This window comes from Argiope bruennichi, chromosome 3, assembly GCF_947563725.1.
Source record: "Argiope bruennichi chromosome 3, qqArgBrue1.1, whole genome shotgun sequence".
Taxonomy (NCBI): Eukaryota; Metazoa; Arthropoda; class Arachnida; order Araneae; family Araneidae; genus Argiope; species Argiope bruennichi.
The window spans coordinates 90,471,422-90,499,168 of NC_079153.1; the positions used below are offsets into that span (position 1 = coordinate 90,471,422).

Genomic DNA, 27,747 nt, shown 5'->3' on the forward strand with positions numbered 1-27,747 from the left:
ATAAAAAATCAATTCTAAAGAAGAGGCAGATTAAAAATAAGACATGCCATGATAATCAATCCTGAATTAAAAGAGAAATCTAAAAATATTTTTTTTTCATATTTTCTAAAGAAAAATTCAATTATATGTCAGGAATTTCCATTTAGATTAATCAGAATTCTTTTGATGTGGAAGATAATAATTGTATTTCGGCTCTCGAGTTCGCGATTGGTTTATTTTGTTTTGAACTTTCATATTTTTATGTTTCAGTGATATTAAAAAGTGAAATTTCTGTTGCTTTCATTGCTAATCCGTTCCAAATTAAATTTTATTTTAAAAAGTATCTAATTGAAAATAGGAAAATAACATCTGATTAAAAAGATGGCATTAATAACTTTATTGAATTTCCAAGGATATAAAAGATTAGCAGTTTTATTGGAGAATAAAGAAAATAATTAATCTTAAAAATTATGAAATATACTTAAATAGAATTTATATTTATATTGTAATATACAGTAAACTTTTTAATATCCATGAAAATGCTATAATCATAAATAATCCGCGAAATGGCAAAAAAAAAAAAAAAAAATTAGCAATAAAAATTTTATTTAAGGAAGGGCCCAATACATATAATTATGACTTAATAGTAAAGTTTTGTATTTTCAATTAACTGGCTACTTTTTTACAAAAATTACATTAGCTTTTTTTTCTGTTATTAAAACTCTTCTTTTATTTGTGAATGAAGTATTTTTAGCGACGTTTTATAATTATAAATGTTTGAGATTGTTTATTGCATATATGTTTATCATAAAGCAATCTGTCGCCTTCGAAACTGTTGTCATTTCCATTGCGGGTGCCGAAAATATTTATTTAATATTTGTAAACTTAATTACATTATTTGAGGAGGAATGAATTTCACTTTCTTAGCTAAGCTAATCACATTTCTTCTATTATTTATTTTACTAACAAATTAATAAGCAATTTCTAACTCTCAAAAGATTTCAACTGGCTTATATTAAACACAAGGGACTGGAAGAAAATAAAAAAAATAAAAAATTCATGCAAATTTTGTTATATTTTTAAACTTTTATAATGTTTTTTTTTAATGAAAAGTGCTTTAAATTATCTTCTTACTCTCTTACCTGCCTTTAAAAAAACTCAGGAATGAAAACTTATTTCATATTGACATTTTAGATATTTTTTAAAAGAAATTTACTGAAACTTTTGCTTTTAATTAATTTAGGCATTGTGGTGAAGCTTATAAGCCAGCTAACAGCTACGGGACACAAGTAATTACTTTTGTCTTGTGGTCTTGTTACTCGGCTGCGAACCACAAGGTCCCAGTTCTATTCTAACTAATTCAACTTCCACAGCGTTAATAAATTAAAGACAAAAGATAGCAATATTCCCGCTATCTCTTACACTTTTCCTGCGAGTTTTTATGACGATAGCCACAATGCAAATAATCTGTAATATCTCTTAAAAAATTAAAATTAATAAACTAATTAAAAATATTGTCAGGAAATCGAAAGAAATCATAAAAATAACTATAACCGTTACCTTTAGAAATAACATATGATGAAAATGCTTATCAAAAGTCATTGAAAAAAAAATCACTATCAAACATTAGGTTGAAATTAAAATGTATTTTATCTGAACAATACAAGAATGTTTTATCTATATAATCCAGTCAAAAATTTAAAAACAGGATAAGTTTTATTATATTCTTATGGAGGGCATTGATTTTGATAACAATTACTGAAGTAAAATTTCTAAGAGAATATAATAATAATTCTGAGAATAACATTATTCCTTTTAATTTTTCGGATATCTCAATTAACATATTTTTCATGATATTTTCATTTTATATTCTGATAATAAAATTTAATTACATCATTATGTAATGCAGTTTGCTACATTAAACATATTTTTCAAACAAGTTTTTCAATAACAACAATAATATAACTTATTATATATTTTAATAAAACTTTATTTCGGCAATTACACATGTAAACAACAGTCATATATTCACATTATGATAATATTCTGATAAAGCAGAACTATTTCGAAAGGGGATTTTATCACTTAAGTTTAAATTTTTAACTTCTTTTCAAAAATTAGTTTATTAAAATAATGCTGTGCGCCATTTTTTTACCAAGTCTTACGATATCGTTTCTGGCTATATTTAACTGCAGAGAATCACTTTCCGAACTCTTTTACTTTACTGTCATCTATTCTTGACCGCTACGATGTCGAATAGCGTTAAATGGGATTTATTGCGTCTTCTGGATAGAATAGATTGAATGTTTATGTAGTCAGACAAAGAAAACCAAAATAAAAGTAACGGCAAGACAGATCATCCAATAGATATAAAACCAAACAAATGTATATTTTTTTTTCAAGAGATGGCTTGAATGTGACCCAGACATTCAATGACCTATTTTAAATGAAAGGAAATGTCTTCGAATAAAAATGATTATTACATGGCGAATCGTTGTGTTTGCTCTTAAAAGATATTTTTTTGCTCGGGAAAATTGTAAGTTTTGCTACAGCATAGATATTTCTTTTCTTGTATTACTCTTTTTTTTTAATCAGTTGAAACTGATTATTTTTAACTAAAGAAAAGTCATAAATAAAGTCACAGAGACGAATTGCATAATTTTACTTTTATTAGATTATAACTCTGCTATTGTTTTGTAAAGAAACAAAAACATCATAAAAATGTTATTACAAAATATATATTTGAAACAATTCTGACCCAAATTTTAATTTTATTTTCTTGCTTAATCCATAAATTGTTAAAATTATATCGAACGATTTGTTTTGTTGCAAAAAAGGTTATTTTGATGATATTCTAAAACTGCTATGGATTCAAATAGAAAAATTGATTGTGCAACATAAATATTAAATAAACAGAGTATTTCTTATGCTTTGTTATCATATAAAATTTACATATATGATCCATTGCACTTTAAACAGTTTTGTTAAACAATATAAGATTTAAAAAAATGGAAGATATATTAAAAGATGTTACTCATATAGACTATCAAATTGCAGTTCATACTACGTGTGTTCATTTTGTGAATTATTAAATACATGTCAATATAAAATAATGATCCAGTTCATCATCATGTTCAAGACATGTTTATCACAGCTGATGTAACTTGTTTCTTCTATTCTTAGGTGTAAACAACGAGGTGTTTTCTAAATTTGGTGGATGTATACATCTTTTCATAATCAACCTATAAATCTTATATTTCTAATTAAAAAGTGTTTTGAAGCCCAATAATTAATTTATGTTAACTTTATATTAATAGTAGTATTTTGTCATCAATCAGATATAAAGAGTATCAAAATCACATAAAGACATAATCGAAATTCCAACTACTGATGATTCATTTTACAAAAAGTTACAACAAATTTTCTAATCACAAATTTAAGTGTTACATAATAAACTGTTATGTAAAATGTAACATTAATAAATGAAAGTGTTGACATTTTGTTAATTACTTAGTATTGAACTAAAAAGCGTAGACTGTCTAATGAAGTCAACATGATATCTTATATGAAAACTTTCCTAAAATAGAAAAATATAAATAAAAATAATCCTCGGTAAGCTCTACTTGTTGTTCTGAAATAGTATTATTATAGTTTTTCTTAGAACGATGGCAACTTGAAATATTTTTAAATGACAGCTTAGATAAATTTAACTTATTTTTAGCATTTATGCCATTGTTATAAACTCAAAAATACTTCCAAGGAAATTTGAAGTCTTTAAATAAATATTGTCAATAAAAATTGCTTTTGAGATCATTAAATAAACTTTGAAAAAATTAAATATATTAGCATACTGAAATAAAATTACAAAACGATCTTATATAATGGAATTTAGCTGATTCAAACATTTTCAATCGGAGTAGTTATTTTTTTATATCCGATTGTTCTGTTTACATAAATATTTCATAACTAGTGACCATTTGATCTATTTTACATTGAATATCTATTTTATTTACTGAACAATCAAACACATTTTTTTAAAAAATAGATTCCAGTACTTTCGATACTAATTGCACTTTTTATTTTGGATTTTTATTGTAAAATTGTTTTATTCAAAGTGCTACATATTATCTGTTTATTAAAAGCATTTACTTATTGAAATCCTTAATGATATTCTAAAATTATTAAATTTTTTAATGATTATTGTTATACATTTATTAAAATTATTTACGGCTTGTTTATTAATTATGTATTCATTATTAAAAATGATCAAATATTAAAAATAAATCATTACAACTATTGTTTTGCTTAAAAATTATCATTTTCTCTTCCTGTATTTATTTTAGATATGATTTTTTTATTGATTTTCTTTGCATAAAGAATTTTTATTAAGGCTTCGTTAACTTCTGATTAGTTTTCATTTTGTAAAAAAATCTTGATTATAGCAAAACTACATGCATTAATACTCTAAACCAAAAAATAGGTTTATTCGAACCAATTTTTTTCTTTTGCACTCAATTTAAAATAAATTGAAATAAATATTGTTTTTGTTTTGATCATTTATATTATTATCACTTAATGAATGAAGCATAACGTTATCGTTTTACAAATCAATTACTTTTTATTTTTCAATTTAATTTTCCGTGAAGGAATCATTCTGTTCTTATGTTCCACACTTAGAATAAAACAGGTTTATCCCATCCGAACGTCGAGAATTTCCCTTACTAATGGATGAGTGACAAGAGTGATTGAAATGCGGAATTCCCATGTTGAGTAAATCATTAGTCACCTCTTAAAGCTTCGTTTATACAGAAACGTTTGGTATCTGACTAAAACGAGCTGCATTCTATTTTGATTGATTTACAAGAATGGATATTGTCTTGATAGTTAAAAGTCAATTCAGAATCAAATTCCGTAATTATCCTTTCTAAGTAATAGTGTACTATTACTACAATGTACTTACACAATGAATAAATTTCAAAATTCGATTTTATTTTCAAAATACATTCTCAGGGGAGAATGTCGTTAAACTTGTCTACATAATTAAAATAGTTTTTTAATCGTATAATTAGACTATCTTATTCTTTCTTCTGCAAAATTAAAAAAGTAATTGTACTTTCATAGATTTAAAACAATATATACAAGTTATATCTTTTTCAAAAAAATCTACATATTTAAAATAATTAGAAAAACTAAAACCCAGTCCCCCCCCCCTCCCCAAACATCAAACAACAAGACCTATTTCGCCCGTACCACTCACCATTTTCAAGAGAAATCTGAAAAGCATTACTTCACTATATATTCTTGAAGGAGAAAAAAAGTACAATACCCCAGTCCCAACCATAGCACCGATTTCGCACATTTTGGTTTCATTTAGAAGATCCCGAAATTAAGATATATCGTCAATAGTCGACTGCTTCCCTCCCTCTGTCCATAATTTTCCCGATATATCACAAAATAAAATCTTGACATATCTGACTGGCTATATTAATGACTGGATTGATATAACCAATTTTATTCTACAGTTAATTTTGAAATTTTTATGTATATCTAGTCAATTAGAATGCTCTATGGTTATTGCAAAAAAAAATTGATATAGAACTATATTAATTTGTGATGATAAGAGGTAGTTTGTGAAAGTTGGTTCGCTTTGCTAAATTAATAATATTAATATAGTGAACGAACATGCTGTCACTGAAGCAATAATAAATAAACAAAATAAATTACGTTTCCAAAATTCTATATACATATTCATTTCATGTTTGGCTTTATCTATTATTTTAATTTCAAAGCACAAAATAATCATTTTTGTTTTCGTTGACTTTAGTGCATTGAAAATCGTAATGCCAATTAAGTTTATCAAACAAACTTAGTAAGCAATAAAAGGAATCGTAAAAAAACTCATTCTAAAATAATATTAAAATTCTATTTCCTGATATAAAAGATAATGAACTTCTTTATGAATCGTCTTGATTAGAGATGAAAGCAAAAACTGAGTTTTTATCTGCAGAAAATTTCGTGTAATTAACGAAAAATGAAAGGAAGAAAGGCCATAAGCGTTGCTGACGACTGAGAATAATTTAATCGAATACCGTTTAATTTCGTCGAGAAGCGACTGAAAGAGGCTAATTAGGGGATTAATGAAAGCGTAAAAAGACATACTTTAACGCTCACATGTCGTGACTTAGGAAAATAAATAGTACAATCGTCCCAGATTAGAATTTGTTCATCGTGAAAATGTGATCCTTGGCTCAAATTAAAAGAGCTTATTCTTCAGATGAATAGAGCTGATTCCCAGGGATGGCCATGTTTGTTGAATAAAGGAGGGGATTGAGACTGACTTTCTGTTGTTAAAAGTGCATGGTACAGATCATTTAAAATTTAAGTTTTAGTTTGAAGCAAATTCTAGTAGAATTCCATGGCAAAGTGATCTGATAATGAATTTTAATGGGTCATGTTATGCTGAATTCTCTTTGCATTATTTTATAAGCAGTAATTTTAGAAGTTGGGTAGAATTAATTCCCAGAGGGTGACAACGTTGTTGAGGGGATGCCATCTGACTTTCTGTTGTTAAGAGTGCATGGACAGATAATTTAGTTGGAAGCGAAACTTTCCAGAATTCCATGACGAAGAAATCTCATAGTGAATTTTAATGGGTCTTATAATGCCGGATTCTTTTTACATTATTTTTCTTGCTAGCAATAATTATTAGAATTCTTTTTTTTTTTCTTTCCATTGATTTAGATTTCAATTGAAAATAATTTTCTAAATCCTATTGAATTTCATTTTGATATTATGTGATAAGGAATTTCAAAGTATTTATTAGTATTGAATTCTCTTTGGTTTTATTATTCTTATTACTTTCAATTGTTGTATTTTTCTATATCTAGTCATTTCCATTATGCTTGCAAATTTTCCTTCTACATTTTTCTTCAATCAGTTTCTGTTCTTCTTCTCAGAAGACATCTTTTGATTCAGTAACTTAAACTTCAACTGAGAATAAAATAAGATTGAGTTCTATGATGAAATATTGTGATAATAAATTTTAATTTGGGGATGTTGAATTCCATTTTTGGTTCAAATTTCAAGATAAAAGTATAGCGCAAATGTTAAGTACTATGAAAGAAATATCCCAAAAGTCCATGGTAATGCTGACATAACTAACATGACAATCATTCCAATGTTGATCAGAGTGCAAAGAAAGATTAGAGCAAGAAGTTCTGTTTGATTTGACTAAATTGACATTAGTACATTTAAACAATTCTTCCATTTCCTAGTAGCATGAATGTCTGGTAAGAAAAATGAATCGGAGTAATAATAATTCCATATAAGTTCTAACCTTAAATATACTACTAATGCGAATTGATATACAGTAATAAATCTTCGTAACAAATAGAGAATCAAATATTGGTGAACATATGCAAGCTTTAGCAAAGAACAGCTTAATGCGGTTTTGGTGAATAGCTTATAAGCCAGTTAACAGCTACGCTATCCGAGCAATTGCTTTTGTATCGTGGTCATGTTGCTGGGATGCGAACCACAAGGTCCCAGGTTCTATCCTCGCTCATAACAATCCGTTACAATGGTGACCTCGGACGATGAACCTTCAACATTCGTACAGCTGTTGTGGTACCATCTACTCACAGCAAACCAAAGTCGTCAGATTCACTTGACGCAGCAACCCAAAGTCATCAGAATCACTTGACGCAGCAACAGCATCAGCAACCACTCATCCATACACGCTCGCCATAACAATTGGCGCTACTCAAATAGGTACAGGAGCATTAGAATCAACAGCTAATACATCACCACTCAACAGCCATATCGTTCGACTCACTGGAGAGAAAGTCTCTGGTGAATAGCTTATAAGCCAATTAACAGCTACACTACAAAAGCAATTGCTTTTGTATCGTGGTCATGTTACTGGGCTGCGAACCACAAGGTCCCAGGTTCTACCCTCGCTCATAACAATCTGCTACACTGTCAAACATACTAATCTAAGAAAATGCGGTCCAATTTGGGCCTAAACTCTTCTAGAAAGGCAGTGTGTTCTCATATATTTCTAAATCAGATAATATTTAAATATATCAAAAAGTCTTTACCCAGCAGAAGATGCTAAAGCTTATTCTCATATATTTAAGCTACATCAGATTTCTACATCTGATAAGATTTAGAAGTTTCAAGAAGTTATCCAGCAAAAAGTGCTGCAGTTCCTCACAATCATGAGTCCTTCAATACTGGATATGCTAGAGAACTGAGATTATAACCACCAACATTATCATGAAACTTGGCGTAGTACCAAAATCAAAAAGGAGCAATTAAGGCTTGAATATGAAGCACATTATCTTCTCTCCCTGTCAGCATTTCATTTCTAAACAGAATCAAAATGAATTTTTTTCATATACCTAAGTATAATGTTTACTAAAATGGAATGGGCATATGCCTTTGAAACAAATAATCTTTTCTTGTCGCTGTTAACTGTTCTGTCCTCTTTGTGCAGTTGGCGTGGGTCATTCACACAAATATTGTTCGTGAATAAAATAACTCACACTTTTGATCTTTGTAATGGTGGCACATTTTAGTAATTTCTATACATCAAACACTATAAATTACAAAACTAGTTTAAAACTAAATTATGAGAACAAAATGGGCATCACTATATTCATCCATCTTTTATTTTTTAATAATTGTTCCTCTCGACATTTTTCCTTTTAATTTTCAGTTTACACTTCTTATTAAAAGGTAAATTCTCATATGCAACTTCTAATTCATATTAATTTCATAAATATGTAACATATTAAATTCATACATACATATACAGTTACATATTAATTTCATAAATATGTAAATTTTTAATTCTATTTAAGCCATTTATATTTAAATACTTGAAAAATTAATTTTCCCCCAAAGATTTTTTTTCATTTTGTATCATTCAGAAGAATCTTTATCTTTGATAGATATGGTGATTTTCTGGAAGAATATATGGTATTTATTTGAAAATCTCAGATTTCACACTCTATTCCGGTAAAAATCATTTACATATGAATTCCAGTTATACGCCATCAGCCATGTCCAAACGTCCTAAATTAATTTGATGTGGTCAGTGATTTTGATATTTATTATTTGAGTAAACTATAAGCCACTTGAATTAAATTACTGTTTAAGAAACATTTTTGGAAGGAAGGAAATGGAAGTAAAATTAAGAACAGAAACAATTATTCTTTTATAAATAATTCGCCTTTGATTATAAAATAAAACAGATATATACTACGGCAAATTAGCCAAACTATAATTTTTTTCAATGATAATTAGCAAAATGTGGCAACCCAAAAGGCTCTGCTTCCAACCATATGAATGTCTTTCAAACGAACTTTCATTGTTTTGTGGCTATTCAAAATGTATGTCATTTGGCGAGTATTTTAATGGTTACCGAAATTTCGCAAGTTTCAGGACAAACCAGTACAGTTATTTTAAATATAATGACTACCACTGACGGAAAGTTAAATTTGTCCTTATTTTTAATCATCTTGTAAAGATGCCTATATTACAGAGATATTGTTTCTTAGATTAAGCCAGAAAAATTAAATAAAAATAATTTCTAAAACAAACTGTTACTAGTGTATATTACAAAAATAACTTTAATATATAGAAACTACTACTACATATTAGAGTTATTTTACTAGTGTGTAATAGCTATTTTTTTAAAAATAGAAATCTTTTTAATTGAATTATCTTCCTTTTTGTTTCTAATTCATTTTTATAAACATTATATAATTTTGTAAACATTTTTTTCTCGAATTACCAGATTTCTTTTACTCTTCGCTTCCAGGTAGTGTCATTGGTATGGAATCAAAATTTAATTAAATTAACAATTAAATTCCGTGAATATTAAAACAGTGCATTGTCTTTAAGAACACACAAGTGTACGAAATTTCAAAATTGCACAGTATAGGATTTGAGAGTAAAATCGATTGAGAATAACATTTTTACAAACATAAAAAATCAAATTAAATAAAAGTGTGTGGGTTGCTTCTATCATTTTTCAGCATAAAAGAAATTCTCTGAATTTGTTAGGCAAGAGCTAGATTTGGTCTTGTTGTCACAACCATATGGTGAAAGTGAAAGCTTTCTATCAAAACCTTTATTGAAAGATTCCAGAATAGAAACTCACATTTAAAAAAAAGAGATTTTACACTAAATAATATAACAGATCTATACGAAAGTAAATGCCAAATATATGAGCAATTTTTCATTCTCAAAGGGGAAAAAATTCGAAGTAAAAAAAATTAACAATAACATTCAGGTAACTAAATTCCGATACATTTTCCTTGTGGCATTTTCCCAAACGATGACCAGAGGCAAGATCAAATTCGAATCTTTCTTTTCAACCATCGTGATTAAAATCAAACTTGGAGACTAGAGATTATGAGTTTATTTACTACAAAATTAAATAAAATAAGCATAACAATTTAGAATCACATGATTTCTGTGTCAAAACCAATTTTTTTCCTTCTCTATCGTTTTTTTTTTTTTTTCATTGGCCAAACGACATGAATGAAAGACGTGCTCACTTTGCTCTTTCAAACCATTACCATTTAGTTGGAAAAAGAGATTATGAGTTTATTTACTACAAAATTAAATAAAATAAGCATAACAATTTAGAATCATATGATTTCTGTGTCAAAAACAATTTTTTTCCTTCTCTATCATTTTTTTTTTCATTGGCCAAACGATATGAATGAAAGACGTGCTCACTTTGCTCTTTCAAACCATTACCATTTAGTTGGAAAAACCAAACGTGATCGTTGGTAAATACCCTAAATGAATATATTGGGATCTAATATATCATATATATATATATATGTGTGTGTGTGTGTGTGTGTGTGTGTGTGTGTGTGTGTGTGTGTGTGTGTGTGTGTGTGTGTGTGTGTGTGTGTGTGTGTGTGTGTGTGTGTGTGTGTGTGTGTGTGTGTGTGCAGTTGAGATTATCTTTCAAAATATTCATTGAAAGCATTCTTCAGTTTTCTTTTACCACAACGGATAAAATTTTTACTCTATAATTCTACAAAATATTTCAAAAAATTTTTCTGGTATTAATATATAAAATTACATGAAATTCTGCAAAACCTATTAAAGATAGAGAATATGCCTATGAAATTGAATATTTGAAATACGCTTAACAGTTTTAGATAGCAAATTTATAGTCAGATGAAGAAAACAATAAAAATTATAATCATTTATATAAAAATTTTGAATTTTAACTCGAATATACTAAATTCTTAAAAAAACACACCTTTAAATGAAATGCTATATTATCATGAATATATAGTAAAAAAATTATGTTGTTGTTATTATTTTATGTGCGAAAAATAGAATATCTTTTAAAGAATGAAATGTTAAACGATTCTAATTGTCTTCTCAACAGTATTTGAAATTTATTGAGAAACTCTGACAACTTTTTCATTTGCCGCATTTGTTCGCTTTAAAATTAATTCGGCCTCGCAGTATTACTAGAAAGATTTAGTGAAATCTATTTTATTTATTTAATACGAATAAGTTTTAATTTCTGAAGTAGAAAAGAATAATTTTAATTGGCAGAATTACTTTTTTTACATAATTCCTTTTCGTTAAGAATGTTATTGAAATAGGCTTAATGTATATTATACATTTATTTCTGTAGATATCATAGTAAAAATATTTAAATTAAAAAAAATAATTTTTCCTTTTTTTAACCTTAAATAAAACTTTTTTTAGAATTAACAAATATTATATTATCACTCCTAGAACAAGAAATTGTTCATCTTAAAACTAATTTGGTTTCACTATTACTAGAAGCATTTATAGAAATCTATTTTATTTATTTAATACGAATAAGTTTTAATTTCTGAAGTGGAAAAGAATAATTGTAATTGGCAGAATTACTTTTTTACATAATTTTTTTTATATTTAGAATATAACAAAAATAGGCTTAATGTATAGTGTACAATTATTTCTGAATATATCGTAGTAAAAATATTTAAATTAAAAAAATAATAATTTTTCCTTGCTTAAACATTAAATAAAGCATTTTTTCGGAACTAATAACTCTTAAATCATCACTCCTAGAACAAGAAATAGAATACTGTAATCTAATATTTTGCCTCAAAAACTATGAGATAAAAAAGAACTAAATAACAAGAAAAAGGTTACACTATTCTTATTTTTTTCTAGCAATTAAAAGCAATAAAGAGAGCACTACGCACTATAACCGCTGCCTTCGACATTAGGTTATAAAAAGTCCTTTCTGCAGACTTGAATAAATAAAAAAGGCGTAATAAAATTAATGCTCGTAAGTCATGCTAATTAATTAAGTTTTGATAAATTATCGTCTGGATCCTGTATTTCCATAAAAGATAAAAGGGTTGAAAGTGGTGCATTTGAGGTTTTCTTTATTCAAGCTGGAGAAAAAAAATCTTTATTCTGTAATTGTATGAAAAAAGGAAATTGTCTGTAGAACTTTGTCTCATGCTGTAATTGAGAATAGTGTTTGAGATAAATTCTGTTCTGGTTTTATCTTGACGTAAAAGTAGTCTTTGTACTTTGTCAGATGAAATTAATACACTGAATTGGATGTAGAGAAATAGGAATTCGGAAATTACATTTATTTGTCTGGAACTCTCTTAATTGCTCTTACACTTCTATAGAAGAAACAGGAATGTTGTTGCGTACAGAAGAAAAATGGAATCTATAAATACAAACTTTTTTCTGATGTCTAATAAAGCTTCGATGGCAATTTAAGATATGTCCTAAAATTATAGATTTGCACGCCATCTTGTTCTAACTCTGCAACCGTTTGGGCAAATACATATTATGAAGAATTTTATTTGGTTGCACAGGAAAATGTTACACATATTTTCCATCAGAGAGATCAGATTACAAATTGTTTTTTAAATGAATAAAAAAAATTACATTTATAAACTTGTAAAGATTTCTTTTCTAATGCAACCATAATTTAACCATGAAAAATCTTCAATTACTTTTGCTGAAAAGTGAATTACATGATTCTCTATAAACCATTTTTTCAAACACTGTTTGCACTGTTTAGAGAATTCTGCAGGGGAAAAAATTGTAGTCTAAAAATTCAAAATCAGAATTATACAATATATGGCTAGGTAACATTTTAATGAACGAAAATATTTAACACACTTCTAAAAAGCTAAATAATAATAATAAATATTCTAAATAATAATAATTTCAAGAACTGATATATCAAAGACTTGGTAATCCATTAAAAAATAAGGTCATATAAATATTATCTTCTTAATAAACATATGATTTTCTTTCTTAAACTTATAAATAAAATTTTATTATGTACGGAAAATTCAAACTACCATTCAAGTGATATTATAAATTAAGACCATTTCTCAATACAATGAGTGATGCATTCTTAAAATAAATAAAAACTCCTTAATAAATAATACTTAAGTCAATAATATGTCATTGCTTATTATAGTAATTTATTAAAACAGCTAAACTATAAAAGAATTTTTTTAATAAATTTCATTCTTCTCATATTTTTCTTCGATCACGGATTCAAAGGCACATAATTTTAAGAATTAAAGCACAGGAATAAACTACTTTCCCTTTTTTTTTATCGTAAAGTCGCTTGCCATTCATCAGTTTAATGCATTAAAACAGCTCCATGACATTATAAATTATTTATGACCAACAACTTGGATTCAAGAAGCGTCTCACGGGTTTTCTAGAATACTTAGCAGATCTACGTTGTATCGATCCAAGTTTAAAAGGCTAATTGAAAGTAACTGTTCCATGCAGCATAGTGGCTGTTATATATTGGCTATTTACAAGAAAATGTACACGAACAAGAAAATGTAATTGCTTTTCATGATATGCATCTACTTATAAATGATTTATTGTGATATTATTTAATCTAATCACGTTTTTATAATAAAGAGTTTTTGTCAGATTTATATGGTCAGCAATGACAAAAAGTGGTCAATTTCTATTAAATTGCAGCTAGTTATCTTTTATCTATATCTATATCTATACTTATAATAAAGCTCAATGTGTGTGTGTGTGTGTGTGTGTGTGTGTTGGCGCTCGACAGGCCAGACCGTTTGACATACAGCTACCAAATTTGGTACATGTATACCTTGGAGGTTGGGAATGTGCACCTGGGGTTTCTTTTTTCGAATTTTTAATTAGAATTTTAATTATTAATTAAAAACTAACTTTCCCGCCAAAAAAATCTTCCATTTTCCCCACCGCCAACTTTTCCGCCAAAAAAATCTTCCATTATCCCCAGCGCCAAACGAGAAAGGCTTCAGTTATTTTTTCTCCCAACAGTAATGAGGCTAGGGTTAAAATTTTTCGGCGGATTATTTCAATCGGTTCTGTTTATTTTCTTAATGTTTGATGCATTTAAAATTAAACATTGTTAATGAATCGATCTTTCAGATTCATTCTGAAGTACTTTTGAATTAAAATAAAACAGAATAAAGGAAATTAAAAATTTCTAATCCGCATAGCGTTACCCCAACTGGCGTAGAAAAAATCACGTAACCGGCGAAGAAAATTCACGCATGCGCATTCTGTTCTGATTGTTGCCATGACAACGTTATCAATGGATGATTTAAATTATTTTTGGGTTAGTTGCATGCTTTTGTAAGTAAATTGTATTTATGTTAGTTATATATTTTTTGTATATGCTTATAGTTTTAAGTACATCGTTTTTTAAGTAGTTTTTTTAAAACCTGTTTTCAACCGTTTATTTTAAACGATTCGTTTTATTTTCTTAGTGTTTGATGCATTTAAATTTAAACATTTAAATCGATCTGCTCATAATGAATCTAAGAAAATTTTCTTGACCAACTCTTGAAATATTACATAAATTAGGAAAGATATTCTTTAGTGCCCATAAAGTTTAAACGCTCAGTGACTGTTTTCAGTAATCATATTACAAAAAAATACTTTGTTTCAGTAAAAAATATTATTATATTAATTGAAGATAAATTCTTTCCACTTTAATTTAAAGCATAAATTCTACGGGTGCTAACAGAAAATGAGAGAGATACATATTACGTTATGACTGAAGGCCTTTATAATATTATGAATGAATTATATGATAATCAAAATTTGAAGTTTTCAATTTTGATGAAGAAGCTATTAAAGTAGAAATTGCATAAAATATTTAATTATTAAAATTTTAACGAACATTAAGATTGGCGAACCGGCTGGTCGCCAAAGGCGGCTAGTACTTATAATAAAGCTCAATGTGTGTGTGTGTGTGTGTGTGTGTGTGTGTGTTGGCGCTCTACAGGCCAGGTCATTTGACATACAGCTACCAAATTTGGTACATGTATACCTTAGAGGTCGGGAATGTGCACCTGGGGTCCCTTTTTTTGAAATTTTAATTAGAATTTTAATTATTAATTAAAAACTAACTTTCCCGCCAAAAAAATTTTCCATTTTCCCCACCGCCAACTTTTCCGCCAAAATAATCTTCCATTTTCCCCAACGCCAAATGATTTAGGCTTTGGTTCTTTTTTTCTCCCAACAGTAATGAGGCTAGGGTTAAGACTTTTCGGCGGATTATTTCAAACGATTCTGTTTATTTTCTTAATGTTTTATGCATTTAAAATTAAACATTGTTAATTAATCCATGTTTCAGATTCATTCTGAAGTACTTTTGAATTAAAATAACACAGAATAAAGGAAATTAAAAATGTATAACCTGCATAGCGTTACCCCAACTGGAGTAGAAAAATTCACGCATTTGCGTTACCGTAAAAGGCGAAGAAAATTGACGCATGCGCACTGTGTTCTGATTGTTGGCATGGCAACCATTCTCAACGGACGATTTAAATTACTTTTAGGTCAGTTATATGCTTTTGTAAGTAAATTGTATTTATGTTAGTTATATATTTTTTGTATATGCTTATAGTTTTAAGTACATCGTTTTTTAAGTAGTTTTTTTTAACCTGTTTTCAATGATTTAAATTATTTTTAGGCTAATTGCATGCTTTTGTAATTAAATTGTATTTATGTTAGTTATATATTTTTTGATATATGCTTATAGTTTTAAGTACATCGTTTTTTAAGTAGTTTTTTTTTAAACCTGTTTTCGACCTATTATTTTAAACGATTCATTTTATTTTCTTAGTGTTTGATGCATTTAAAATGAAACATTGTTAATGAATCGATCCGTTCATGATGAATCTGAGAAAATTTTGTTGACAAATTCTTGAGATATTATATAAATTAAGAAAGATATTCTTGAATGCCCATAAAGTTAAAACGCTCAGTGACTCTATTATCAGTAATCATATTATTAAAAAAAATGCTTTGTTTCAGTAAAAAATATTATTATATTAATTGCAGATTAATCCTTTACACTTTATTTTAAAGCATAAATTCTATGAGGGGTAACAGAAAACGAGAGAGATACATATCACGTTATGACTGAAGGCCTTTATAATATTATGAGTGAATTATATGACTATCAAAATTTGAAGTTTTAAAATATTTTGCTGAAGAATCTATTAAAGTTGGAATTGCATAAAATATTTAATTATTAAAATTTTAACGAACATTAAGATTGGCGAACCGGCTGGTCGCCAAAGGCGGCTAGTTTGACAATAAAGGAAATGTTCTGAATGTGAAAGAAAAATTGTTAACAAGAATTAATTTCCCGGAAATTCAGGTCGAAAGTTTTTTGAAGGGTAAATCAAATTTTCATCTTTTGCAGTTTCAAAATACTAATTTTAGCTAAATAATACATTTTTTATCTCTTCCAATAATTATATTTAACTATTGTATAAATAGATTCCTTTAATAGATTAACAGCTCTCTCGTCTATAATATTGGTTGTGTTAAGTTCAGTCACATCTCTTAAGCATAAATCGATGTTTTTGATACTCTCAACTAAGCATTTTTATTGATCAGAGGGCATTGAAACAATGGTTTTTAATAGACTTACACCTGTTCCTTTTATTGTGAGTGTGAGCTCTCCTAATTGAGTTGAGGCCATATTGCAAATAAAACTTAAGTATAATTTAATTCAAATTTCACAGCCGTCTTTCGCAATTAAATTTAAAATTAAATTTTAAAATTTTAAAAATAAATTTATTTTTTTAATTAGTTTGCTTGACATTCAGACATCTTGATTAGTGAATCGAAACCGTGAAGATATCTAGATACCTGAAAAACTGTGAAGATTATATAATGAAAGAAGGATTTATTTTTACTCAAGAAAATTTATACTTAATTTTTCCCAGAAGAAATAAGAATCGTGATAAAATTAGTAGATATTTTTTGAAAAATACAATGTATATCAGAACCTAATTTTGCAGTAAATTTTTATAAAGCTGAATTCTTAATAAAAAACAGAATCAACATTTTTCATTATAAAAATAAAGATAGTGGAAGTGACAAATTTTGATTCTTCTTTGAACAGCATTTAATTTGCACATCATTTTTTAACAAAACTGCATATTATATAAAATCAATTTTTACTACAGAGATTAGGAAAAAATCTAACCAGATAAAAATAATTTAAGACTTCTAATAAAAAATAAAATATAGACATTTTCATTACAGGACAATATAGACAGTGGAGATGACTAATTTTTCTTCTGCTTTAACACTTCATTTGGCAAGCATTTTCTTTTTTTTTAGTAAAATAATATATGGATATCAAATAAATTATCACTATGGAGACTGTTAAAAATCTGACCAGATAAAAAAAATTATGATAAAACTTATAATAAGAAGCGGAATCCAAACATTCTCATTACAGGATAATAGGCAGTGGAAGTGACAATTATTTTATGCTTTTTAAACAGCATTTCATTTGGCAAAAGCTTTCTTTTTTAAGAAATAAATATATGGATATCAAATGAATTATCGTTATAGATAATTTATTTGATATCCATATAAATCATATAAATAAAATGTCCTTTCTTTTATAGCTCATAAGATAGATAAAAATAATAATATAATAATAAAATAGTTTAAAATAAAAATAGATAGTTTAAATATTCAAATTGTTTGCCATATTTTGGCCACATGATCAATAATTTTGGAAGTTTATTATTCTGTGCAATGCGTAATCAAATAAGGACTACTAAAAAGATTGCATCGAAAATGGATAAATGCAAAAGAAAATTATTATTTTAAATTTTCTTATCAAATAAAGATTTTATTGCAAGAAAATAGGTAAATTTGAAAGTCTATCATACAGTGAAATCTCCGATCAAATAAAGACTACTAAAAGCATAGAATAGAAAATCCATGAAGTAAATTCATCTCTCTATCTGTTTTTTTTAATATATAATAACTTTGAATGATAAAGTTTTATTAATCAACCAGAAATTCAATTTATTAAAACAAGTGATTTAACTGCTTAATTTTAGAAATGAAGTCTAAAAAGTTTCATTGAATACTTTAACACACAATTAACCTGTTAACTGGGTATGACGAAATATTTTTCCCCCAAGCGAGTTGAATACAAATTGATTATCCGGTTAACAAGTTAATGTTATTCTAATCATTAAATTATTTAAACATAAATAAAAATCAATTTTCCGCTTTCTTTCAAACATTTACACGTCTAGGATTTCGATGAACCATCAGCATGGAAATATTACTCTCTTTAATTTTTGTCACATTTTTCCATTAGCCTTAAGATTTCTAATCAGCATTTGATTCTCTAACCATCTTATTAACATCAATTAAATTCTCTTAACACTCTAATTAACACTTTATTAATATATAATAAAAACTAATATGTAAATTATCAAAAAAAATCCATAATTTGGGTTAAATAGTTTAAATAAGGCATAGCATTTTACAAAAATTTCATACCAGAAATTGCTATTTCAGTTAAAAAAAATAGCTTCTATTTCCTTTACTTTTAATTAATGCAAGTATTTTATATAAAATGTAATTTTCCTTTTTTCACTATCTTTATCGTTAGTTTACTAATGAAAAATAAAATATAGTCTGACAACAAATGATAGAATTTGTCGTTGATGAGAATGACTAGTTCTTCCTTTTCACAATATTCATTTACGAAAGGAAAGAAAAACTTATTTTCCATGTCAAAGTTAGTTGAAATATTTTCTCTATAAGAAAACATACTTTTGACAAACTGAAAGAAGAAGTTTAAATAGTAGTTTATTGAATATTTGCAATCTTAGAAGTATGCGCCCATAAAGAATGTAGAAACGGAGTTCATTATTGGTTCTGACATCTTCGAAAAAGCACAATATTTTCTTAAACTAATTCTCTTTATATAGTAGAAGTACAGCTTCTGTGGTTGTCATAGTAACAAAATATGGATTCCTCCCTTCCCTTTCGAACTGTCATCTTTCCTTCTCAGATATGCAGTTTTCCCTTTTTTTATTTGAGAAAACTTCTAATTCAAGCGCAAGCATTGTGGAAAGCATATAAAATAATATAAATAATATAAGAATTTATATAGTTTTCAAAGATATATTTCGCTAAATATCATTAATTGATAAGATATTAATAGAGGACATCATTTTAATTTTAAATACGCCATTTTAATTATTTAATTATGCTAATCCTTCCTAATAATAAATGAATTAAATATCATGCTTCAATAAGAAAATGAGTGGAATAAATTAAAATGATACGAGCAATATCCTAAATAATGAATTCAATAATTTTCTCCTTACTAAAATAGTTCATTAAAATTAATAAAAACTTATCAAATTATAAAGCTTTTCGAAATTTTTTGAAAAATTCCAATTAAATTCCTTAACAGAATTTGTAAATGGATCTCAAAAGATACATTTATAAGAATTATTTTATAAAAGAAAAAGTTTTATTTAAAAAGAAATTAAAATAAAAGTTTTTTTAATCATTTTATATTATACATTTTTTTATAGAAAAATGTATAATAAAAAATAATTTCTCTTAAAGATAAAATAATTTTTTATATGTTTCCCCTTTTTATTTATTTAAATGTAATATATTACGTTTATATTTCACTAAATAAACTTTTTTGTGTTGGTTACTACTATTAGCCCTTTTAAATATATTTTTACACTTTACTTCAATTTATTGTATTATATTTAGAATTTCAAGAATTAGTTTTTCGTGATATGCTCTACTACTTGCTTTCTTAAATGATATAAACAATATTGCATTACTCAACTGTTAAAGGATATATCATCTAAATGCAATGACAGCTAGATGTCTTAAATAGAAAAATTATGAAATGTAACTTAATATGCTTAAATAAAGTGTTCCTCTATAATAAACACTACTTACGCCGTAGTTCTATGATTGTTCTTTATGCTTTCAAGGTATGATAAAAAATTTCTAAAGATTTAACGATAATAGAACATTAAGCAGAAGCATTGCTTTTCTTATAGCAATAATTGGATCAATTAATTATTTAATTGATTGTTATCGCATCAATAAAATATTGCCATAGTTAGAATTAGACTGAATGCCAACTCATGAAATCAACATTTTTTAGGATTAAAGCGAAAAATTAAAATGACGTAATGAAAAAGTTGACAGTCAAATTAAAATGACGTAATGAAAAAGTTGACAGTCAAATTAAAATGACGCAATGAAAAAGTTGACAGTCAAATTAAAATGACGTTTGCAATATTTCCAACTATCAATGCAGCATCTTATTGGGTTCACTTCTAATTGATAATAATCAATTAGAGTAAATTTAATGCAGAAAAATAATCACAATTAATTAAATTTTTTTCATAATGTTTGCTTCCTGGAAAAGCTAAATTTATTGAGTATTACTATGGAGATTTAGAATGATGCTAAGTTGATTTTCAAGCAATGAATTCAATAATGGCATGATTTCATTTTCAAAAAAAGAAGTTTGGTGAACTTTGCTGAAAACAAAATCAGAAACTAAGACAAACTGAAGACTCATTGATGTATTTAACATTTAATCATTACTAAATTTGCCCTAACAAATATCATGTTGCTATTACAAGTATTTCTTTATATACTTTTACTTTTTTCAAAGATTTCAACAACGAATAATTTTTAACAAATCAGAAATGATCTTTTTATTTATACATTTTCTTATATCTAAAAGAATTGATAAATCATTTTATCATTTATGAATTATTTTGAAAAACATTTCATTTAAATCCGTGCCAAGCTCATCAAATGTACCATTTCCATTTTTAAGTGCATCGTTACAAAAAGAATGTAAGAAAAAATATTCAAAAATATGCACACACATAAAGGAATGTATTGTTGAAAATTATATGATATATATAATAGAATGTTTTAATTTTTACAAAATGAAATTTACTTTAGAACATATATAGAAAATTAATCATAGGCCTGTCGTAAGGAAAAAAAATCAGACCTTTCAAAAATATACATTTTTTTCATAGAAATCAAAATCAATCAATTAATTTCATCGAATCATCAAAAATAATCATATAGTTGAAATATTTTTCCATCAAAATATATATTTTGAAATAATATTATAACACACATATTCAATAAAAATAAAAATGAATTGCTTTTGTGAATTTACGACTCGTTTAGAACTTTCTAAGAATAATCTTATTTTTCTATTCTGGGGGAAAACAAAACTTTTGCTAGTTGCGTTTTCCTTGCGTAGCACTATTTTTAGCAAGTCTACTTCCCGCAGTGCAAAGCTTTCGGCTTGTTAAGAATTCAGCATTCGATACGTTGTTTGTCCAAAAAGAAAATAAAGTTTACGTTCTTTTCTAATAGAATTTTTGAGATGAAGACGACTAAAATTCTACTTTCGTTTTCATTAAATGCGATTAAATCTTTTATTGGTACCTTTTTTTGGTTTTTATATTATTAAAAATTGACAAACTATTCTTAATATTCAGAATATTAAACTTTATTTTCTATAAGTTAAGGTCGGCATTTTTTAAATGCATGAATTCTGCAAGATTGGGAACAAGTCTTACTTTTTGGAATGAATTTTATTTTTTATTCAAGTTTTATTCTTTAGAACAAAGTTTTTTTTTTGCTAATAAAATCTTTGAGATGGAGACAGTTGAAATTCTACATTTACTTACTCAAATACGAATAAATCCTTTCTTGGTAAGTATCTCGCTTTTTTTAACATATGTATTATTACAAATCCAAATGATTCTCAGTATACTAAATATCATACTTCATTCCCTATAAAACGAATTTATTAATTTACCAGGTAAATTATTCTAAATTATGAGTTAATTTTATTTTTTAGAATAATAAATTTTATATCTATATCAAATTCATAATCTTTTTTAATTGCATAAATTTGTCATAATTTTAAAAAATGTTAATATCAAGAACATTAAAATCTAATATTTATAAGTTGAATTCAGCATTTTTTAAATACTTGAATTATTCATAATTAAAAATGAGTAGTTTTTTATTGAATTTTATATTCGAATAAATAGTTTGATATAATATTATATTCTGAAGTCATGTTTAAATGATTTTTTAAATAATCAGATTATTTAGAATAACAAAAAAGTCATATTAATAATGTTTAATTTCGAATTCTGAAATTTGATTGAGTTTCATTTGAAACAATAAATGTAATTTAAAATATTTTAATAAAATAATTTACAATTTTGTATAAATTCTTAAAATAAAAAATGGTTATAAAGAAACTTCTAAACACAATTTTTAGAAGCACAATTTATCAAAACCTGTTTATGACGTTTTTATTGTAAGTAACTGATACCTTTATTTTTTAAAAAATCATTGAAATTCAAATAAGAATCTTCCACACAAATAAAATCAGAACATTGAAACTCAAAGATTTGTGAGATTATTAAGTTTCACTATAAATATAGAATCGAACATACATGAAAATCTATGAAAAATTCCAATTTCACGTTATGATAAATCACGAATTCTTTTTGATAAAGAAAATTTAATATGCTTGTCAATTATATAATGAATTTAATAAAGTTAAATACCAGCCATTAACAGTTAAAAACAATACAATATAGTAAATGTTTATTGAAGCATTGTCTTTATTTCTTTTTACAAAATGCATGCATTTAAAAGGAAGGCAACTGAGTATTTTAAAATAACGAATTTAAATTTTGATTCGTTTCGTCTAGATACATATCTAGATGAAATTTTTACATCTTATCTAACAAAGTGTTTTATAGAATAACTTTTAATTGCAGTGAACTTACAATAATTTGCCATTTGCAAAAATCACACAAAATAAAAATTAAACTTTACATGTTGTTTGTTTGTTATGGCACTTGCCAATGACAAGCCCACTGTTACGAAGACAGCGATTTAAGCCTGAGGGGAACGTCTCTTATTTTTTATAGCAGCGCCAATTAGGGCCAAGAGTACGACTTCGCCACTCACGCATCACTCATTCTCTTGCACAACCCCTTTTTACAGGAGGGTACATTCACACATCTCACAGATAGAACAACAGAAGAACAACCATGCCCAAACCGGGACTCGAACCCGGGACGCCCAGATCACGGGGAAGACGCGCTACCCCTATGCCAGGACGCCGGCAAACTTTACATGTAAATTCCCATTACCTTTTTTGGCGCAGTATGGTCAAAATCATGGCTCTTGCGCCATAAAACCTCAAACAAACAAACAAACAAACATTCCCATTACCTTTTTAAATGCACATTTACCTATTTAAAAAATTTGTGATTCTTTATAAAAGATTTCTACATCTTATTGAACATGGATATAAAAATAATTATGTTCAATAATTATAATCATAATTATAAAAGATTTCTAAGGAATTTTTGAACATAATTATAAAAATGTGGCACTGTGTCCTTAACTCAATATATTGATTAGAAAATATAACTTTAAATCCATTTATTATATTATTATACTAGATGCATCTGTACTTTAGATTTCCCTCAAAGTGCCATACCTAAAAATAAAAAATGCAATTCTTATTTTTAAGCGAAACTTACGTGATCTGATTTTATTTTTTTTTTATTTTTTAGTTAAGATCAGGATTATAATGAAATATTTCCCTTTTTAACTATCAAATATATGTAAAAATTAACTTGTAAAAATTTTTCAACATAAATTTTACATTAATTTGCTATGCCATTAATAATTTTCTTTAATACCTCATGTTTTTATTACATTTTAAAATAATTCACCAAAGCACATAGGAGTAATATAAATTATATATCATTAAGTAAAAAAAACACAACATTTTAATAGCTAGCGTAATTATTTCAAATAGGTGAAAATTCGAATTCTTTTTTTAATAGTTTGCATTCATTTAATTAAATATATTTATACTATTTTATACTTTTCTTTCAGATATGTTATGGAGCGAAATATACATGTCACTTTAAACGTTATTTTCAACCCTTTCTTTATCCTACATTGCATATTTATTCACGTTTGCAGCATTGTCATTCGTATTTTTTTTTCTATAAATAACTGAATGATTTAAAAATGATTTATAAAATTATTGCCAACTAGATTTGTTTACTTGAATACAGAAAGTTTTATCAAAGAAATTTAAACTACTCAATTAACAATTTATTTACATTTTTAAATAAAATTTAAGATCAAAAATAAATATTTAATAATTTTTTTTTGCGCATGAACATTCTTTTATATATATATATATATATATACAACTTTTGCAGAAAATATATTGAAATTCTTGCATTGAAGGGTTAGGAAAAAAGAACGATAAAATTCTAAATGCTCATATATACCTAATTAAGAACATCATTTTTAGACAAGAAAATGCATATTTACAAAAAGATGCACACAATTTATTTAACAGAGCAGCAATGGTTCTATTTGCATTCCACAACTATCGAACGAAAACGTTTACTACACACGCTACTATATAAAGAAGAAAAATCTTTCACTCTTACTCACCTGTCCCGGCCAATCCCGCTCATGCCGACGTCCGGGTCTCGATCCAGGATGTGGTAGGTACTTCTGAAGGGTGCTCTGGTTGCAGATCGACTTCTGTGCACCATCCCCCTACCGTCCATCATCGGATCGTCAGCTATTCCATAATAGGGATCGGCTGCGAAACCACTGCTACTATATGAATGTGGCATAGCCATGCCCGGGTCTGCTAGAGTTGGCAGAGTCAGCGGACTGCTGTTGCTCGATCTGCTCACGCCAAAGTGCCTTCCCTTGCGGGACGGTGAAGTAGAGGGACGGCCCGACACGGGGCTGGCTCGGGCTGAAGGAGGCTGGGATATGGAAGCAGACGGGTAAATTTTGGTGGTGACCGGTGGACTGCTCTGGGGCATGCCGAAGCCACCCGTCATGTCTAGTCGGCGGGTCGGCTTGGGAGATCGAGCCACGGGTGGCCCACCTGTCAGGCCCGGCCCGTACATATCCCTGGTAGACATGGCTGGAAGGATTTACAGACGATTTTTTCACTCTCTGTAGGCACCTGGCAGCGTGAGACGTTATGCACTCTTGATCATGATTTTACTGAAAAAACATTCCTTAATCGTGTTCGGTGAAATTTGGATAGAGTACACCAAGCAATAAATTTTCTACCACATCGATTTAGTGTGGGATCTGAAATGTGTTGCATGCTTCGTGGAGTTGGGTCATATTGAAATGCTGGAAATACGTGTACAAGTTTCGTTTGCTTATTTAATGTCGCTGTTTCAGTTCGAAAAGAGAATTTTCAGTGTCAAATATTTTACATATATTCTTATTAGTATGAAGAAATTCTAGGTTGAATTGTTTTTTCAAATCTCATATACATATATATACAAACAAACCCCCACTAATTAATAAACAACATCTATAAATACATACAAAAACTCTACACACAGCTCCACACGTTTCCAATTCACGACTAGAATCTAAATTAAAGTTTTCTAAAAAAAACTCACTCCACTCATGAATTCTTCACACACCAAAATTCCTATTCTATCAGTTAATATCTAATCAACAAGAAATGATAATATTAATCAATAACCAACAACCGGTTTCGTGTTTCTTCTCTTAAGTGCACACTTTCGTTCATAAATCACACTCTCGTAGCCGGTCACTTATTGCTATAAGAAGAACAAGCTTTAGAACTTTCGATCAATGACTATGATTTCCACCAAAACGATTCTAGTAGTGTATTTTTTTGAAGCTCTTTAAAGCTCATCACCTGCGCTTCTTGTAATTTTTTTTCCTCCTAGGCCCCTTCTCAGCGATCACGCTTCGAACCACTACTGCTATACACCGATGGAAACTGAGTGGTGCATTTTTTCCACCACCACCACAAAACGCCTCACACGCCCTTTGGAGCTCCCATGCTTTCACCTCCAGGACAGTTTAATGAAATTGGAACTCTATAGTAAGAGGACTCACTACCATCGCCGAGAGAGTAGGTGCGGTGGGCTAGCACAGCGCAAGCGCGTATCATCGATTTTGTATCGTTGCGTAATTTTGGAGCGCGTAGGACTAGAGAACGGATTATGGTAATCCCGTCGTTGATGAAAATTCCCTCGCGTATCCCCTCGCTGGAATTCCCTGGGGAGGTATTAAGGACCGAAGCACGTTTCGTGCACAGATTTTTATTTTACAGAAAATAGTGCCCCTGACGGAGTTGAGATGTTCGCTTTCTTCTTCTGTCCGTGCGTAGACATTTCGCATTCTTCCGGGCGCAGCACCGATCGAACATTGTGATCGACGCTGCCAGCTGAACACGATATCCAAAGGCGGGAAAACGATGACGTCAGAGACAAGTTGTCTTTTAGTTTTTTCTTTATTATTACTTTTTCTTTCTTTTTATTTTTATTTCATAAAGAACATGCGCGCAGGCAGCAGAAAGATAGGCCAAATAGGCCGAGAAATATTGTGCGGACATTGAACTTTGCAAACAAGAGCAGAAATTGGCACGAGAACTTATTTCGGTGTCTTGTTTTCATATCAACATTGAGCTTTTTAAAATAATTTTATCATACATGTGCATCCTATTTAATTAAAAATTGCTCTGTTCAATAAAAAAAGGGAGCTTTTTGAGTGTTTTATTATTTTAATAATTAGATTTATTGTAATAAAGTGATATTCAGATCCAAAATACTAGTACTTCTTAAATCTAACGATTTTTAAACTCAAAATTTCAAATCACGCCTAGTGAACTTTATCTACAAAATTTTGAACAATAAAATACCTTCAAAACCTGAATGCTAAATTAAATTAATTGGAATAATGAAATTCGAAAAATTAGCATTAAGTTTCTTAATGTCATAAGTTTATTTTCTAAACCATCAAAATTATATTTTATTCATAGTAGCATAGAATTAAGTATAATTGCCTTCACAGTATCAGTTATTTTAAAATAGAAGTTTTATACACTTTGAGACAAAAAGTGCATTCAATATAATTCGAGAAATTTCTTAAAAATTCAGGCTTTAAATTTTTTTTTAAATTCATTTTACTCTCTGATCAATATATTTTTTTTTAATTCTTGGACATAAAAGTATTTTAATTTTTCCAAAAAAAAGGTCAAAATCTGCAACATGATTCAGAATTTTTTCTCAAAATAATAAAATTAATTTTTAGATTCTAAAAATTACTTCTTTAAAGAAATTTTTGCAGCATTATTTTATTACATTTGGTTAATTGAATATAAAATAGCACACAAAAAAGTGTGATAACCTTATTCCATCAGTCTGTGACAACTAAAAATTAAATATTACTTTAATTTTTTTAAACTCATTTTACTTATAAGATAATAAAAAAATTCTTTAGATAAGAAAAAGAATCTCATTTACTTTAGATAAG

General features: G+C 27.7%; 1 protein-coding gene across 1 annotated transcript in view; it reads right to left on the reverse strand.

Annotated features, from left to right (window-relative positions):
* Nucleotides 1–26,274, reverse strand: part of LOC129963391 (myosin-14-like) — a 131,769-nt gene extending 105,495 nt beyond the window's left edge. Inside the window, exon 1 of the mRNA XM_056077731.1 lies at nucleotides 24,874–26,274. Coding sequence (XP_055933706.1) covers nucleotides 24,874–25,361 — 488 coding nt within the window. The 5' untranslated portion in view covers nucleotides 25,362–26,274. The remainder of the gene's footprint in view (nucleotides 1–24,873) is intronic.
* Nucleotides 26,275–27,747: the final 1,473 nt, after the last annotated feature.